The sequence below is a fragment of the Parasteatoda tepidariorum genome, chromosome 1, assembly GCF_043381705.1.
Source record: "Parasteatoda tepidariorum isolate YZ-2023 chromosome 1, CAS_Ptep_4.0, whole genome shotgun sequence".
In the NCBI taxonomy this organism is placed as follows: domain Eukaryota; kingdom Metazoa; phylum Arthropoda; class Arachnida; order Araneae; family Theridiidae; genus Parasteatoda; species Parasteatoda tepidariorum.
Genome location: NC_092204.1, coordinates 106,749,940 through 106,767,422, shown reverse-complemented (window position 1 = coordinate 106,767,422; position 17,483 = coordinate 106,749,940). Strand labels below are relative to the sequence as shown.

General features: G+C 29.4%; 2 protein-coding genes across 2 annotated transcripts; both read right to left on the bottom strand.

Annotated features, from left to right (window-relative positions):
* Positions 1 to 10,816: 10,816 nt before the first annotated feature.
* On the bottom strand, positions 10,817 to 12,802 carry LOC122272749 (BUB3-interacting and GLEBS motif-containing protein ZNF207-like; the record flags this gene model as incomplete). Its single annotated transcript, XM_043056730.2, is given in 2 exon segments — positions 10,817 to 11,718; positions 12,664 to 12,802. Coding segments are annotated over 2 exon segments (252 nt in total), but the record flags the coding sequence as incomplete, so codon positions are not given.
* Positions 12,803 to 14,895: 2,093 nt separating this feature from the next.
* Positions 14,896 to 17,414, bottom strand: LOC139426742 (uncharacterized). Its single transcript, XM_071186573.1, has 4 exons — positions 17,203 to 17,414; positions 16,155 to 16,464; positions 15,783 to 16,047; positions 14,896 to 15,548 (listed from the first exon to the last, which is right to left on the bottom strand). The coding sequence occupies exons 1-4, from the start codon at positions 17,412 to 17,414 to the stop codon at positions 14,896 to 14,898; spliced, it is 1,440 nt and encodes a 479-aa protein (XP_071042674.1).
* Positions 17,415 to 17,483: the final 69 nt, after the last annotated feature.

The following is a 17,483-nucleotide window of genomic DNA, read 5'->3' as shown; positions in this document are numbered from 1 at the left end:
TGCTCTGACACAAAAGTCACTGGAATGTTCCTCGACGATTCGACCCTTATGACATGGTGTATTATCCTGTTGGTGAACACCGTCCCCCGCAGGAAAAAACTGTTGCCATGAATGGGTGAACCTGGTCTGTAACTATGTTCAAGTAGTTTACAGATGTCTGGGATTGTTCCATGAGGATTATGGGTCCTAATGTGCCCCATGAAAACATTGTTCCTGGGCGAGAAACCATGAAAACCTGGGCCCATTGTTATAGATGGAGGGTGTTCACAATGTAATGGCTCTTCGGTGTGTATGTTCATTACAAAAAAAAAAACCTAAATTAAAAAATTTTTTTTTACAGCTCCTAATGGTTAAAAATAGTAATTTTTCTATTTACTGTCTAAAATGGTAAATAAATCAAATAAATTTGAAATTTAATCCTATCACCTTCTTCTGCTCATGGGAAGAGAGAAATAAATACTACAAATGATATTCCTCCATAAATGAAATATTTGCAATGAATGTAATTATTATTTGAGGAACTTAAGATGAATTATTAGATTAGGAAAAACAGAAAATCACTTTTATCCACCAAGATAAAAGAAAGAAGACTCGCATATTATGAAGTCTAAATTAACAACTTTTGTTTTCCCCTGTATATTTGGCAGCACATTCAATTGATACTTAAACCTAATTTTATATTAAAACTCCACTAATGTGAAAGTTACACCATAAAATTAATAATATATACCATTAAGTATTATTGCAAAGATACTTTTCTGACTTTCAGCTTCTTCTCTAACAGTAAACTCTCAAAGTTTTATTGTGCTAAGAAATAAAGTATTAAATTTAAATGCAATATAAACTCCTTAAAAATAACTTTAATGATTTTTAACACATTATAGTAGACAATCTAAAAAAGATAACTCAGATAAAGGAATGGGACAGAAGTTTTTCAGATAAAATAAGAACCATTAGAACATTTATAAAAAGTCAAGGTTAGAAATATTTACACAAAGATCAAATATCTTTAGTAAACGGCTTTTTAAGAAGAAAAAAAAATTTCTAATCCCTCAACACTCTGTGAAAAAGTACAAAAATTTCCCTGATAAGTAACGTTTTTCTTTAAATAATATAGGCAAAAGCTGGTCTGCTGTATGATTGAAAAAGAGTAAATATAGCAAACTGAAGAAAACAAAGGTAACACAGCCTTTGAAAAAGTTAAAAGAGAATCAAATACTATTAATATTAGGGAAAATATTTTAAGCCCACACGCTAGCTGTTTCATATAATATTATTGAAGTGGTCCAGATTACTCACATTCTTAAAGTTGTGTGCACATTATTAGGAAAAAAAATTGTTAATCAACAAAAGTAAAACTAATTAAATCCATGGCTTTAGGTCAGATATCCAGATTACTTTTGTGGAAAGCACAAAGTTGAAAAAGTGGACAGCTTCATATATTTGCAAAGCTTGATCAAAATGTGAAGCAGTCGGGGGCTGATAAATTATCAGAGGTTGGATCTGCTACAAATGAGCCAAAATCGATCATGTATTTCATTACAATGCATTTTTTTTACGAAATTTTCCATTTCAGTTACAGAAATATCAAAAGAAATTTTATTTAAAAGTTCTATAAAGTTTTTTAAAATTGGTGATAAGGAAGATAAGGATATTTAGATGGATTTGCAAAATCCGCAACGCAAAATTTTTCATAAATTTATAAATATATATATGTAACATAAAAAGCTTCAATTAATCTTTTTATGTTACTTCTTTTCTGACTATATTTTTATTTTATTTAATCGAAACACTTTCTCACACTTTTAAATTCACATCCTGTCCTTAAACCTATTTTTGGCTCAAGTATGCATTTAATTAAAAGCAGGACATTTTCCCCCTTGCTGTCTGTGGGAAACGCTCGACCTATTTGATAAACCAATTACAATTACTAAGATTTCCCTCTTTCCTTAAATTGAAACATTTTACGGATTTTACTTTGCAAGATTTTCCCTAACATATATTAAGAAACACAACTTTCTGTACACACTTTCATGACTGCTCTGTCTAATAACTAATAAATAAATTTTGTACCCTCCTTCTCTGCCTAAGACCTGTTTTAATCCTTCCACTCGGCATCGACGTTATAAGTCGCCTGGATTGAACGGTCGGGAAGGGGGTACGGTACATCAAAGATACGTAATTTCGCATTAAAATAATCATTTGAAATTAAATCAATTGGAAGAGAGTACACCAAAAATATGGAATATTGCACTCAAATAGACAGTTGAAAAGTTATCTGTTAAATTCTTCTGCATCTCATGACAATTCATAATTCATCCAGTTTCTTCAACAAAAATTAATTCTTTGATCATCAAACTTTTTGTTAACATAAATGATACCTACGCCCAGTGGAACTCAACGATCATCGATTTCCATTTGTCTATGCTGCATGTTATGTTTACGTTCTGAAAGCGATGGATACTACTAGAAAGCTGAGCTTCGATATCTTTCACCCCTGTTGGACTAAAAAGAAAAACTGCATCATACTCCTGATGGACGTTAAAAAGTTTTCGATTTGAAATCCCATCCCTTTCCTTCACAAGTGACTTACGGAAAGCTTAGTTATGCCTCTCCCAGTGCTGCTCTGGATTTTATCGTCAATTTGCTCTCACCCCGCCTCATTCAAGGAGAAATATGATCCTTCTTAAAGAAGAAACTAAATTATTTATAATCCTTCATCTGATTTGTGGTTTTCACAATATCCTCTTGGACAAATCTGAACTTTTCACGTATCCTTTGTTGTAATTTTTTTTACAATTCTCATAAAACAATTTCTTGAATTTTTATTGATTAATAAAGAAAAAACACTCACAGGGTTGCCACAGTAAAAAATGAACAAAAATTGTTGCTTTTAGTAGCCTCAAACCTATTTGATAAACCAATTACAATTACTAAGATTTCCCTCTTTCCTTAAATTGAAACATTTTACGGATTTAACTTTACAAGATTTTCCCTAACATATAATGAAGAAACAACTTTTTGTACACACTTTCATTACTGCTCCGTCTAATAACTAAATTTTGTACCCTCCTTCCCTGCCTAAGACCTGTTTTGATCCTTCCACTTGGCAACGACGTTATATATATATATATATATAAAATGACCTAACATTCTATAAAAGAAAAAAAAATTTCTAAGAAATTATAGGCATTAAATACATTACTTATTGGTTACTTCAGTAGTTTTGAGTTATTCATTAATAGTTAAAGATTCAAAATACACATTTTGGTTTTTTAAACTATTGATAGTTGGAAAAAAACAAGAAGTAGGGGAGAGTCGGGTAGCCCCGCCCACAGTCAATTTCATATGTATAGAATATTTTTTCAAGTCAATGGGCCATCAGACATTAATTGTTATATTAAAAAAAGATTATTTTCAAAGTTTCAAGTATTTATGCAGCTGGTAACATGGTAAACAATAGTTTTGAAAATATGTTGAATACAGTAGTCATGAAATTAAGAAAAATTGGTTGAATGTTTCGGTTAAACTTCATTTTAANTTAAGTACTAATGTTAAATTATTAAAAACCTCAAAACATTACTAAACTTTCTATTTAATTTTAAAAAAAATTTGTTTTAACTAATAGCCAAATTTTTTTAAAACTTTGTTTTCATTTTCTCAAAAATAAAAGCAAATTAAAGAATGGTAAGCTTTGTTTTAATTTTTTTATAATTAAAAATGACTGAGCATTTATTGGTTGAAAAACAATCAAATTATTATACTTAACTACATTTAATAAATTAAAAAAAACTAACTTTTTATAACAAAATTAAATACAAAATACCCCTATTAAATTTGATCGCTTAAAATAAACAACAATAATTGAAAAAAATCAATGATTTGATCTATTGAGTTCAGAACGAAAATTAAAGATAACAGTGATTGTGCAGCAATCGCAAAGTAACAGTAGGTCTACTAAAAATAATTGACAAGAATCGTTAAACCCAGACAAAAAAAAATGGTATGAAATAATGCAGAACGAAACGATCGCTGCAAAAGTCTCACTGAAAAGTAATTTACAAGAAACCCGACAATTATTTCCGACGAAATAAAATGCACAACGATCGCAAAATTACTTAAGTCCCACCCCATTGAAAATAATTTCAAAAAATGCAAAATCCCAAAGACAAAAATGGACATAAAGAAACTATGCTATTGCGTTCTATATTAAAACACTGATCCTCACACGAAACCGGGAGTTCAGATTCAATTTGCTCTTCGTCATTCAACATCACGAAACTAACATCCTCTTAATAGCAAAACGCTATCTACATCTCTGTAGCTAGACGAAATCAAAGTTTTCTTCATTAGCGCGGTAACAGCGTTAGCCTAATCAAGGATCCTAGCATATTAAAGTTAAACAGCAATTGTAATCTAATTCCGGCAGCTTAAAACAGATTTCTGATGCATCGCCTAAAACGAAAGTCACTACATCGGCCTACTGATATATGTGTTAAATCGATATTTCGCGATACATCAATTTATCGCCCAGTCCTATGTATGCTCCAATTAAAAAAAAATTTTGTACAAATACAAAAGGTATACATATTAGAAAATAGGTAGCTAAATAAAAATCGAATTACAATAAAATATGAATGTTAAGAGAAGGAAAAAACAATTAAAAATAACAAAACTGCCCCTCAGAGAGAACATATAACAAGTACTTTATTAAATCCAATGGAAATTTACATTTTTAGCTCTTTGGACATAAATGATTGTATAAAAGTTTGCTTTCTTTTATTAACGTTCTGAAAAGTAACGTTAATTTTTGCGAAATAACTTCGCCAAGAGTATAAAAAGTCTCCTAATAGTCGCCTAAGGCCGAAAATCGTAGCAAATAGTTGCATTTTAGTAGCCTGTGGCAACCCTGTAAAAAACATCACTAGGAGTATAGAAAAGTCTCCCAACTTCTTTTCCAGAAAATAGTTGCTTTTTTAGCCTTTTCAGGCAAAAAAAGCTGCCATAGTTGCCTCATGCTGAAAATAATTGCATTTTAGACACCTGTGGCAACCCTGCACTCATGTAAATAAACAAAAATCATAGTTTATGATTTAAAATTTTTTTTCTGATACTTGATGTTTCAATTGAAACAATTAATTTTTATACATTGATCGTATTTACTGTTGAAAAATTTTTTTTTCTTGAAATTTTTATTTTAAGTGAACTGATAGTTTCGATTGACATAAAAAATGTTTGGAGAAATTATTTTCATATTTATTGCTTTATGTGTTACAGTTTCTATGATTTATTGATTAGTAGAATTTATATTTTTGCTTTACTACAGTGTTTAGGGTTAAGATAAAAATGCCATTAAAAAATTTTTCACCACTAAATGTAGCTAGGTACGGTACAATAATTATTGAAATTAATTTTTTAATGTATGAATGCAATTGCGGTGTGGTAGAAATTATAAATTAAATCAAGAAATGTTAAAACTAATATAAATAATTTGGAAAATGAAAAAAATACTTGTTTTTAGAATTTGAATTGAAGAGCAACCAGACATTAATGCTCGAGTCCAACGTTGGTAATTAGATCATAGCTCAGTAATTTCAATTAACAAAGTTTTTTATTGCTGAGAACGAATCCCAACATAAAGATAAAGTGCCCGAAAGAAATTGAAAAGTAATAGTAACCAAATAAACTTCAAAAACACATTTAAAATAGAAATGAAAATATTAAAATTTCCTAACACACGATTGTGACAAATTAAATAACCAAGTAAGATCTCTGAACAAAAATTACTTTAAAAAATATCAAAACTAAAATTTAAAAAAAAAACAAAAAAAATTTATGTCCAAAAAAAGAAAGAAAGATATAAATGTACACAAACAAAAGGTAATTTGCAAATTAACCAAACTTGCACTTCAGATTAAAAATAAGGAAAATAGCTAGGTCAGTGAAGTTTCAAAAACTGATTTATCTTAATACCATATTAAATTTGAAAGCTTGTTTTGGATTTCACTTAGTGATAAATTGTGTTAAACGGGTTGTAATGCAAAATCTGAGAAGACTGATCACCTTTTCTGATTATAAAAGCAATTTGTCCTCACACATTTTTCTTGAAATCCTGGTTAATGATTGCAATAAAAATACCAAGAAAGAAAATAAAAGTATAAATAAATAAATATAAAGAAAGTAGAAAGAAAAATAAGAGAGAAAAAGAAAAGAAAAAATGTTACAAAAGGCAAATTTTGGACATAAAGAAAAAAATTCCGGATATTTTGCTATTAAAGTGATAAATATGAAAGGTAAATAATAAATAAAGTGAAATAAAGACAATAACAGAAGTACAATTTTAAGATCAAAATTTTTCCTGTAAAACTGATTTTTGTATTTTATGTTTTGCATTTTAACTTTTTGCTCATTTTGAAAAATGTTCATAAATTTTTTTCACCTTGATCGAAGGATTTATTTCAAGTGTGTGAATATTATGGTGAAAAAACTTTGTTGTGATCTTCAAACAAAAGACTTGGAACAGAAAAAACTGTTGAAAATTAAAATCTTAAATTTGCTGATAATGCTACTACAGATTTTTAATTGTGTTAAATTTTTGCCAAGAATACAAATTCGAATTTTTCATAATTCATATTACTTTATTATATTGTTAACATTACAAATTTGATTTTTTTCATTTTAATTGTACTTCTACCATAGGGTAGATTTTGCAAATGAATAATTTTTAAAATTTTTGAATTGTAAAATGTTTGGATTAATTGTATAAACATTTTTGGCGAGGGGGGGATGCAACATAAAAAGCTTCGATTAATCTTTTAATGTTAGTTCTTTTCTGACTATCCTTTTATTTTATTTTATTTAATCGAAACACTTTCTCACACTTTTAAATTCACATCCTGTCCTTAAATCTATCTTTGGCGCAAGTATGCATTTAATTAAAAGCAGGACATTTTTCCCTTTGCTCTCTGTGGGAAACACTTGACCTATTTGATTAACCAATTACAATTACTAAGATTTCCCTCTTTCCTTAAATTGTAACATTTTACGGATTTAACTTTGCAAGATTTTCCCTAACATATAATGAAGAAACAACTTTTTGTACACACTTTCATTACTTTTCTGTCTAATAACTAAATTTTGTACCCTCCTTCCCTGCCTAAGACCTGTTTTGATCCTTCCACTTGGCAACGACGTTATATGTATGTATATATACATATATATAAAATGACCTAACATTCTATAAAAGAAAAAAAAATTTCTAAGAAATTATAGGCTTTAAATACATTACTTATTGGTTACTTCAGTAGTTTTGAGTTATTCATTAATAGTTAAAGATTCAAAATACACATTTTGGTTTTTTAAACTATTGATAGTTGGAAAAAACAAGAAGTAGGGGAGAGTCGGGTAGCCTCGCCCACAGTCAATTTCATATGTATAGAATATTTTTTCAAGTCAATGAGCCATCGGACATTAATTGTTATATTAAAAAAAGATTATTTTCAAAGTTTCAAGTATTTATGCAGCTGGTAACATGGTAAACAATAGTTTTGAAAATATGTTGAATACAGTAGTCATGAAATTAAGAAAAATTGGTTGAATGTTTCGATTAAACTTCATTTTAATACTAAAAAAATAATTTTTTCTATACATACAGCATTAAAGTATGTAGTCTTAAGTTTAATTTGCACAAAGAAAGAAGTTTATATGTGAAAAATTGTTCGAGTAATTACAAATTTACAAAAAAATTGGATTTCGGGTAGCCCCGCTCACATGAATGTCGGGTATCACCGCCCAATTTTATTTCGTCGATAAATGTACGGTTGCAAAGATTATTATTTTATTGCTTCAAATTTGAATGTTATATGCATTTTTAACAACAAATATTGTTGTTATTAAATGATTGTTATTAAATGATAGAATTCACTAAAAGTATATAAATATGTAATAAATAAAATAATTTTGTGATAAAAATGATAAATGAGGTTTATCTATTGTCAATACATTGGTCATTTTCATTTACACCTGAAAAAACAGTCAAAAAACATAATTTTTGTAACTGGGCGGGGCTACCCGACACATTTTGAAAAGAGCTGAAAAACATGTTTTTTTAAATTTCTATTTTTTTAAGTTTAACTATTCTTTTTTTGGTTTATTCTTTTTGCATTATTTAAACAGATGATAAAACAATAGAAACATACAAAAATGCTGATCATTACTCAGTATTATACAGAAATATAAGCAATTACTCCTTAAGTGAGCGGGGCTACCAGACTCTCCCCTAATTATAAAAAAAATTAAAGAAGTAGCAAGATTTCTTAGGATTAGTAGAAAATGAAAAACTTAAGTCAGTGAAAAGAGAGAGAAAAAAAATTGAGGGGAGGGGAATTGGGATTTTTATAAAACTATTTCATCCAGAAAAGTTCAATTTTTTCATAGGTGGTTGCAAAGAGTTAGCTAGAAAAATCAAACTGCTAAGACTTAAAGCAAAAGATGACCAATAATATTAGAGAAATGCAATGGGTATTCTGTGAAAATTTGCCTTCCATCTTATTGTCAAGAGATACATACATCTTTCATAATTCATTCCTTTGCCTACTTAGCAAAATTTACACTTAAAATACAGAATACAATTTCACTAACCAAGAAAAAAAATTACTTTTTCTCCCATAAATTTTAAGTTCTACATAGGAACTAAAGAATTTAGGAAACAGGAGCTTCAGTACAAGTAGCCCCTTCATCTTACCCATCGGAGAACAGGTTAATAACTGTAATACTAAAACTCTAAAAAAATACAGAAAAACTAACAAATGGAAATAGATTTTTCAATAACCTAAAAAAAACATCACAGATCTAATTTTTTAAAACTTCTAAATAAATGACTGATACATAATAAAATCTCAAACATCTGTTGCATACATCAAAGACATGAGCATTAAATGCACACGATGAAGAGACCCTTGAAATTCTGAAAAAATTATAGAGAGCTTGGAGGAGGGCAAATTCAGAACCGTATGACATGCTTAAAGAACCTGACACTACATTAACTATGATGCAGTCACTCCAATGGGTCTACACAAGGTTAGAATGCAAGTAAATAGTGCATGTAAAAGAATTTCTAATTTGATGTTTCTCCAAATCAAAACCCATGAGGAAAAGAAATACAAGCAGGAAGACCATGACAAAGGTTGATCGACTACCTCAAAAAACGGATTGAGGTAAATATTTAGAAAAATGGTGCCAAAAGTAAATATGTCCAGTGAAAACTGCAGAAGGACAAGCCTAGTGTAGGGCTATCAAGCTACTGAGTAAAGAACATTCACAAAATATTTCAATACTTCAGAAAAACAAATATTGAACTTCAGATGCTTTTTTTCTTTGTATATATAAAACAAACTTAAAGTGAGAATACAACTTAAATAAGCATGAGCATTAAAAATGACCTTAATATTTCCTGAGAATCTTATTACGCATACAGCATTAACTGATCACAATATAAATGAAAAACTGATAAAGCATTTAAAATACTCAAACATTTCAGTCTTTTACTACATTCTAGTTTTACTGCTTAAAGTAGAAATTGAAAAAAAATTTTAAAACACTGATCATAAGTTATGCTACTTTAGCACACTTAGACTGTCATAAAATTATTAACACAGACACTTTCCACATTTCGCCGAACCTCCTAATGAGGTTGGGGACAAAAACGTCCAACAGCATTAGCATGCTGTGAAATGTTGGACTATTAATGTATTAAGAGCGAAACAGCCTACTCACTGGTTAATTGAGAGATTAAGAGGCTTATAACTCAGCATCCAATTGCTCATTAATTCAATTCCACATTCGGCACAAAAGTAGAAGAAACACTGTGCAAATTTTTAAAATATTAATTAGAATGGGGAATTTCAAAAATTAATCAATACTTAAATGCTACAAGTTATTAATCAATTAACGAAAAAGATAAATTCTGTTGACAAAGAAAACTTATTACAAAGAATAAATGAATAAAAAAGGAAATTGCTAGTTAAAATATTTAAATAAATGAAAGACACATTCTTATGCAAGTAAGACAAAGAAAGATTTTTAAAGGAATAAATAATGCACTAATATAAACAGATATATATTTTAACTTTATGCTAAAAATAACATATAAATGCATATATAAAATTATATTTATCAATTTTCTTGACCTTAAAAAATTCCACAATTTTTTAGTTATTCCAATTTATAGAGTAAACTTTTTAAGAAATAAAATTACTCTTAAAAGATCATTTGCTATAGTAAATTTTAAACAGAGTAATTTACTCAAATATCAACTATATCTAGAACAAACCATGATTGGGATATTTTTTATTAAAAGAAAAATACATATTCAGAATAAGGATAAGTTAGTTCTTAAAGTCAGTTAATTTTTCCTTTTTAGAACTAACATAAAAAAATTAATTACTATTAAAAAGTTTGTAAAATTAATGCATCATAACAAACACATTATTAAACTTATTTGTAGCCAAGGTTGGCACGATATATAAATTTTTACACTTATAAACGAAGCGAACATTTATAAATCTCCAAAAATGACATTAAAAAAGTGAAGGTAAAAAAAGGACCAAATTTATAATAGTTAATAAAATTTAAAATTATATTTAAACATTTAAATAAAGATTTTAAGCGTCTAAGTTACTTTGAAACTTTTTAAAATCCTCAAATGCTATCCCAATGGCACACAATATAGCATAGGAAATTAGTATAGAGACAAAAAAATCAGTTCCGTTTTTAGTTTTAATAACTAAAACACAAATTTTGATAATAGACAAAGAGCTTAGGTAAAAAAGAATTTTTATTATATATTTGTAATAGCATAGATTTTTTTCATAACATACAATAAACATAATTTTAAACAGAAAAACTATTATTTATACGTTATGATTACTGTATCAACTGTGCACACTGCAAAGACAAAAAAGTCGATTTGAATAATAAAAAGGGAAACACATTTACAAAATTAGAGTAAGCAGGACATATTTCTTGTTTTGTACTTTATAATAATAAAAAAGCATGGTCAGCTTTTTGACTTGAAAAACTAGATTTTGATACGGGAAGCATCAAAATCTGGTTTAAACTGTCAGAAACATTAAGAGATTTCGTAACAAATGGAAGATGTATGCAGTTTTATAGCATAGAATTAAAATTACATTTAACTGGGACATAATTAAAACTATTTTCATTAAAAAGTATAGATTTCAAATATTAATAGGGTTGCATTTAATGTTTCAAGACAGGTTTCTGACATGACAGTTCTAAGCCGCAAGTCAGGTGACGCCAACCCTAATTAGCCTGCCCGTAAAGAAATCTCCAAACAAAAATAAATAACAAAAAACAAAAGATTAATAAAACATCCATCTTTATGAATTTAAGAAATTTGTACATGTCCCTGAAAATTCAGATATGGGAAAAGTTTTTAAATAATGCACTCTTATGAGAAAAATCCAAGTTGAATGAGTTGAAATAGAGCTTTTATGTAGGAAACCAGTTCCATTGATTTAAAAAGAGTGTTTCTTTTCAATGAAAAGTAGAAGACACTTATCTTTGTAAAATCATGCCACACACACTAATAAGGACGAGATCCACCTTGACCCATCATGGGAAACGATCCTCCCTGTGGAAACATAGACTGTCCACTGTAAGGTGAACCCATTCGAGGCATGCCTCCACCAGACATATCTGAAACAAAATATAATTTATGAATAGATATTGACGTGCGAAATCTGACAACTTTTTAGGAACAGAGTTGTTACAAGTTGGCAATTTTCTATCATGCTTGGTGTAATAATTTCGTTGATAAAGTACATAAAGAGAGTAAAAATTTAAACTGTGAAGTAAAAAGAAATGAGAATTCAGAGTAACTAAAAATGAAAGCATTGCACGGAAAAACAATGCACTTTCACTGCTGTTATTGATATTTCATGCTTTTTGGTCATTTGGTAATCAGATTGGGCCAACACAGATTATGTGATTTGAAGGGAGTTTGTACACTCTAAATAGGTAATGTTGAGAGGCCAAACTTCATGCATCTTTTTTAGAAAAACTAATTATGATGGGAATCTGAAATCTTGTGTGTACATTACAGACATATTTGTATTTACTTTAAAAAATATTTGTCGGCTTGTATCATTGTTTTTTTTTTTAAACAACTCTTAAATAAGATGCTTTCTTTAATTGGTAAAATTATATGATTTTCTAAATGCATATAAAAAAAGTGTTATGGATATCAATAAAATTATACTAGAGAATAAATACATACACATAAACATGAGATAAAATTAAGGCATATTTACTGCATATATTTTAAGAAAAAGGCACGTAAGTGGTAAAAAACATTCTCTTTGATAATGCATCTGTCACTCACTCACACACACAGATATATATATCAATAACTTTTAAATTAAAATCACATCGGACAGATACAAAATTTGAAATGCAATAAAATGTCTCACATAATATTTAATAAGAAAAAAAAGTAGATTTAATGAAAAAAGTTGATTAAAAACACAAGTTAAACTGACTTGTTAAACTAATAAGTATCCTGTATTATTATTAATTCCAAAACATTTTTTACACACTAGAGAATCACAAGCTCTACTTATTGTTATAAAATAATTTACATACTTGGTGGCATTCCCATTGAAGGCCTCATCATCTGCATACCATTCATCATTACAGGATTCTGTAAGCCTTTACCACCCATCATTGGTGGCATTCCAGGTAAGTGCATTATATATTTAGGCATAATGGATCGCTTTTCTTCCTGAAAATGATGAAAAAATATATCCCAAAATGAGATAAATGGATCGTGTAGGAACATGAAAAGCAACCTTTTAAGATCAGTTAATATGAAGGACACATTTTTTGAAGCAGGCAGAGAAAATTCTAACCAATAAAATTTTTCTAACACTTCAGACAGGTTGCTCTTTCTTTTTATTCCCCTTTCTCTGCTTTATCAAAACGTTTCAGTCTTATTACAATATTATTTTATTATAGGTTTGGTTACAGTACAGATATACAACAAGGATAGAGACTTCAAAGAAAAGGGATTATATATTAAAGCAATACACAACACAAACAGGGTGGAGCCTCATAACAGTTTTGCTTTGAAAGACCTCATAAGTAAGATGATCTTCAAAACTAGGTGTCAAATTAGTACTCTAAAGATACTTGGATATCCAAAATAAACATGACTCCAGAGAAACGAACACAATGTTTATTTCATATGGACAGCACAGGAGGGAATAAAAATATAACAAATATGAGAAAGTAAATAATTGGCACAGTGCCATCTATTGATATTAATTTTAAACATTATTTAACACTCCCCACCATGCATCCATTTATTGGATGCATTAAATATTTATTGCACTTCTAGATTATACAGTCTTTCAATGGGTCTTTTTACAACATTGTTTTCCAATTGTATCTCACATGATCTAATTTTTCCATCTCTAACTGTAAACAAACTTTTAATCCTTCCTAATTTCCAATTATGGCGCTTAACATTATGTTCTCTCACGAGAACAACATCGTCAATTTTATAAGTATTCAAATTTTTTGATTGTTTAGAAAACATAACAGATCTTAACTCTAATAAATATTCCTTAAAAAATCTTTTCCAAAAAATGATCCAACAATAGTAATCTATATTTCCACTTTTTGGTTAATTCGACCTTATTTAACATTAAATTAAGATTATTTGGAGAAGGTAAAGTAGTTAAACGTGACCCAACAGTAAAATGTGAAGGAGTTAAGGGGTCGGCTCATGTAAATCATTGTAAACATAAGTTAATGGTCTGTAGTTAATAACCGATTCTACTTCAGTTAATACAGTAATTAATTCTTCATAACAAAGAGAAGTTTCACCCAAAACTTTTTTCAAGCAATTTTTAACAGATCGAACAAGCCTTTCCCAAAAGCCTCCCCACCATGGGGCACCTTCCACAATGAATTTCCAATCTAATTGATGCTTCTCTAAGAAGTTACACACTTCATTATTTTTACACATTTTATACAAATATTTAAGTTCTTTATAGGCAGACTTAAAAGTTTTAGCATTATCAGAATATATAACTTTACTAATACCCCTACGAGCAAAAAATCGTCTTAATGATAGCAAAAAACATTCAGTGCTTAAATTAGATATTAATTCTAAATGAATATTACGAGTAACAGCACATGTAAATAAACTTATATACACTTTAGAATTATCCTATAAATACAATTGCCCTGAAAAATCAATCCCAGTAATCTCAAATGTTTGAGATTTCTCTACTCTATCAATAGGTAAAGGTGAAATAATTTCTTTACCCCCTTTAGCTGTAATTTTTTTATAAATTCTACAATTATACAAAATAGATTTAACAAATTGTCACCCTTTTAAAATCCAAAACTTACTTCTTAAATGAATTAAAGTTTCATTAACACCATTATGTAATACTTTTTCATGACAATCATAAACAATTAATTTTGCAGGATAATCATTAGAAAGAACAATTGGACATTTTTCATACACATCTAAAGATGAATTAATTAATCTAGTTTTCACTCTTAGAATACCTTTATCATCTAGCATAAGATTAACATTAGCTAATTTACAATTTTTATCTACACTTTCATTTTGTTTAAGATTTTGGATTTCTGAATAAAAACTCTGTGCTTGGGACATTTTAATCTAGTATTCCCAAGATTTTTCAGCTTCCAGTACAGAAATCGGACCTGGGCACTTTTGTTTTGTCTTCAGAATATTAATAAATCTGAAAACGTAGGATGTCACACGCACTAATTTTAGAATTTTACTGAACTTTGAAATGCACAAAATAGACTGAATTTCACAATTTTTAACAACAGGTGTCACATCACATCTTTCTTCATCACAAGAAAGTAATGCAATTTCAGAAGAATTTTTATCAGGCCAGTTTTCTTCTGATTCGGATAACCAAGAAGGACAATAGGCCCACACACTAAATCTTTGATTTTTACACCACGGGTTATCTTGTCAGCCGGATTATCACTGCCTGGACAGTGATACCACATTTCTGCTGATGTACTTTCTTTTACTTCACTGACACGATTTTTCACAAAAGTTTTCCAACAATATGCTGATCCTCTAATCCAGTTGAGCACAATTGAGCTGTCAGTCCATAGACAAGCTTTTGCATCTGGAAATTGCTCCTGCAAAACTTTCAACAATCGCACTCCAATAACTGCAGCTTTGAGCTCCAACCGAGGCAAAGTCATTTTCTTTAAAGGAGCTACCTTTCCTTTGGCTAGAACAAACGCTGTTCGAATTTCACTAGAAACGGTGAATCTCAAATAGATAACAGTTCCATATGCAGTTTGCGAAGAATCACAAAATACATGTATTTCTAAACTCTGTGGAGTCTCTCTCGATAGAAAATACCAACGTGGTATATTGACTTCACATAATCCTTGTAGTTGGTTGTACCAGCAGTTCCAATTGGCTTTTATTTCTTCTGGCACCGGTTGATCCCAATCAATGCCATCTAGTCAGAGTTTTTGAAACATAATTTTTGTTTGAATGGAAAATGGCGACAGGTAGCCCAAGGGGTCGAACAGTCTTGATGAAATCTAAAGAATAGTTCTTTTGTCGAGTTTCTTTTCTGAAGGAGTATCCACAACATCATCTGGTGAGTAGGTAAAACAATTATCTGTTGAAGAGTATCTAAGTCCAAGCACCTTTGATGTAGCTTCAGGCATATTTAATTTTAATGTTTTACTTTCTGGGAAAAATTCTTCCTGTAATTCTTCCGAATTAGTGTTCCATTTGGTTGAATTCATTGATGCTTCATCCATAATTGTTTTAGCTTCATGATAGACTTGACGAGCCTCGTGCTCTGAGTCTACTCCGGTGATGAAATCATCAACATAGAAGGAATTGCCTAGTAGTTGAACTGTCTTAGGATAAATATCTTGAAATTTCTTCAGATGATGCTTAATACAGGCAGCAAGCAAAAATGGACTGGCTTGGCTCCAAAAATTAGTCTACAAAATCAGTACACTGCAATTTTAGGAATTTGTAAATCCAACTCATCATCAAGCCAAAGAAAACACATGGCATATCTGTCCTCTGGAGAAATTTGATGAAATGCCTTCTCTATATCCGATGTCATAACTACTCGATATTTTCTAAAGTTCAGGAGAATTTTTAGTAAATCCGGTAAAAAGTTTGGTCCATCTAAAAGGCAGTCATTGAGAGAAAGTTCTTCTTTTTCTTTTGATGAAGCATCATACACAAACCTTAATTTTGTAGTTGTGTGTTCAGGCCTTATTACTGCATGATGAGGAATATAGTATATTACGTCACTGGATTTTGAATCATCACCAATTTTTTCAATTATTTTTTTCTTTAATTGCCTTTGAATAACTTCTTTATATTCTTCAAATAATTCTAAGTTCTTCCTAAATGTTTGCAATGAAAAAACAAAATTTTGCATTTTTATAATTATCTTTAAGTTTTATTTTTTCTACCTTCCACGGTAATTTAATTTCATATCTCTTTTTCTTCTGAGTGATTGATGAAGAAAATAATTCTAAAGCTTTTTCTGTTTCTTTCTCTTCGCAGATATTTTTTATTCCAATTGATTCGGTTTCCCAAAACATTTTCAAGGACTCGTTTATACTCAGATTTTCTTCCAGGGTCAGATTAGTCATAACATTCCTCAATTAATTACAGTCTGAGGAGGGAAATTTCCCTTGCACACACCATCCGAAAATAGTTTCAAGCGCAACCGCAGAATAATTAATTCTTTTAATTTGATCATTACTAATAGACCACAATATGTCGGTGCCAAACAAAATCAAAACATTTTCACCCATAAATCTAGAGTCACTCCACTTAGGCTCTAATAACGTTATTACAAGGCTCTTTAGTTTATTTTTTATTTGATTACTTGGCACTTTTATGTTCGCTGATGTAATCACTGAAACTTTGATGAAATCAAAAGTGATACTTTTCTCAGGGTCATTAATATTTCTTAAAGTTAATTCTACGATTCTGTTTTTATATTTTTTCGGGTGATTTTCACCAAATATATGAATTTGCATTTCTTTTTCTCCTTTTACTTTTAAATTTAATTTTCCGGATAATTCTTTAGTAATAACAATAATTTGAGAACCTCCGTCAATTAAACATCTTACAAAAAATGATTTTGAGGTCCTTCTGCTATAGCATTTACATTTTGTAAAACTATATTAGATCCAAATTTAGATGAAGAATTTTGACTTACTTCTAATGTTTTGGACTCCTTCTCTTCTTCTTTGTCATTCAAGTCCGATTTGAAACAAATTGAGTCATGATGTTTTCCTCTGCATTTTTTACACGAAAATTTATTACTGCATTGAGTGGACATATGACTTCTTCCGAAACATAAAAAACACCTTTCTTTTCTCCTTAGGAATTCTAGCTTCTTTTCAATATC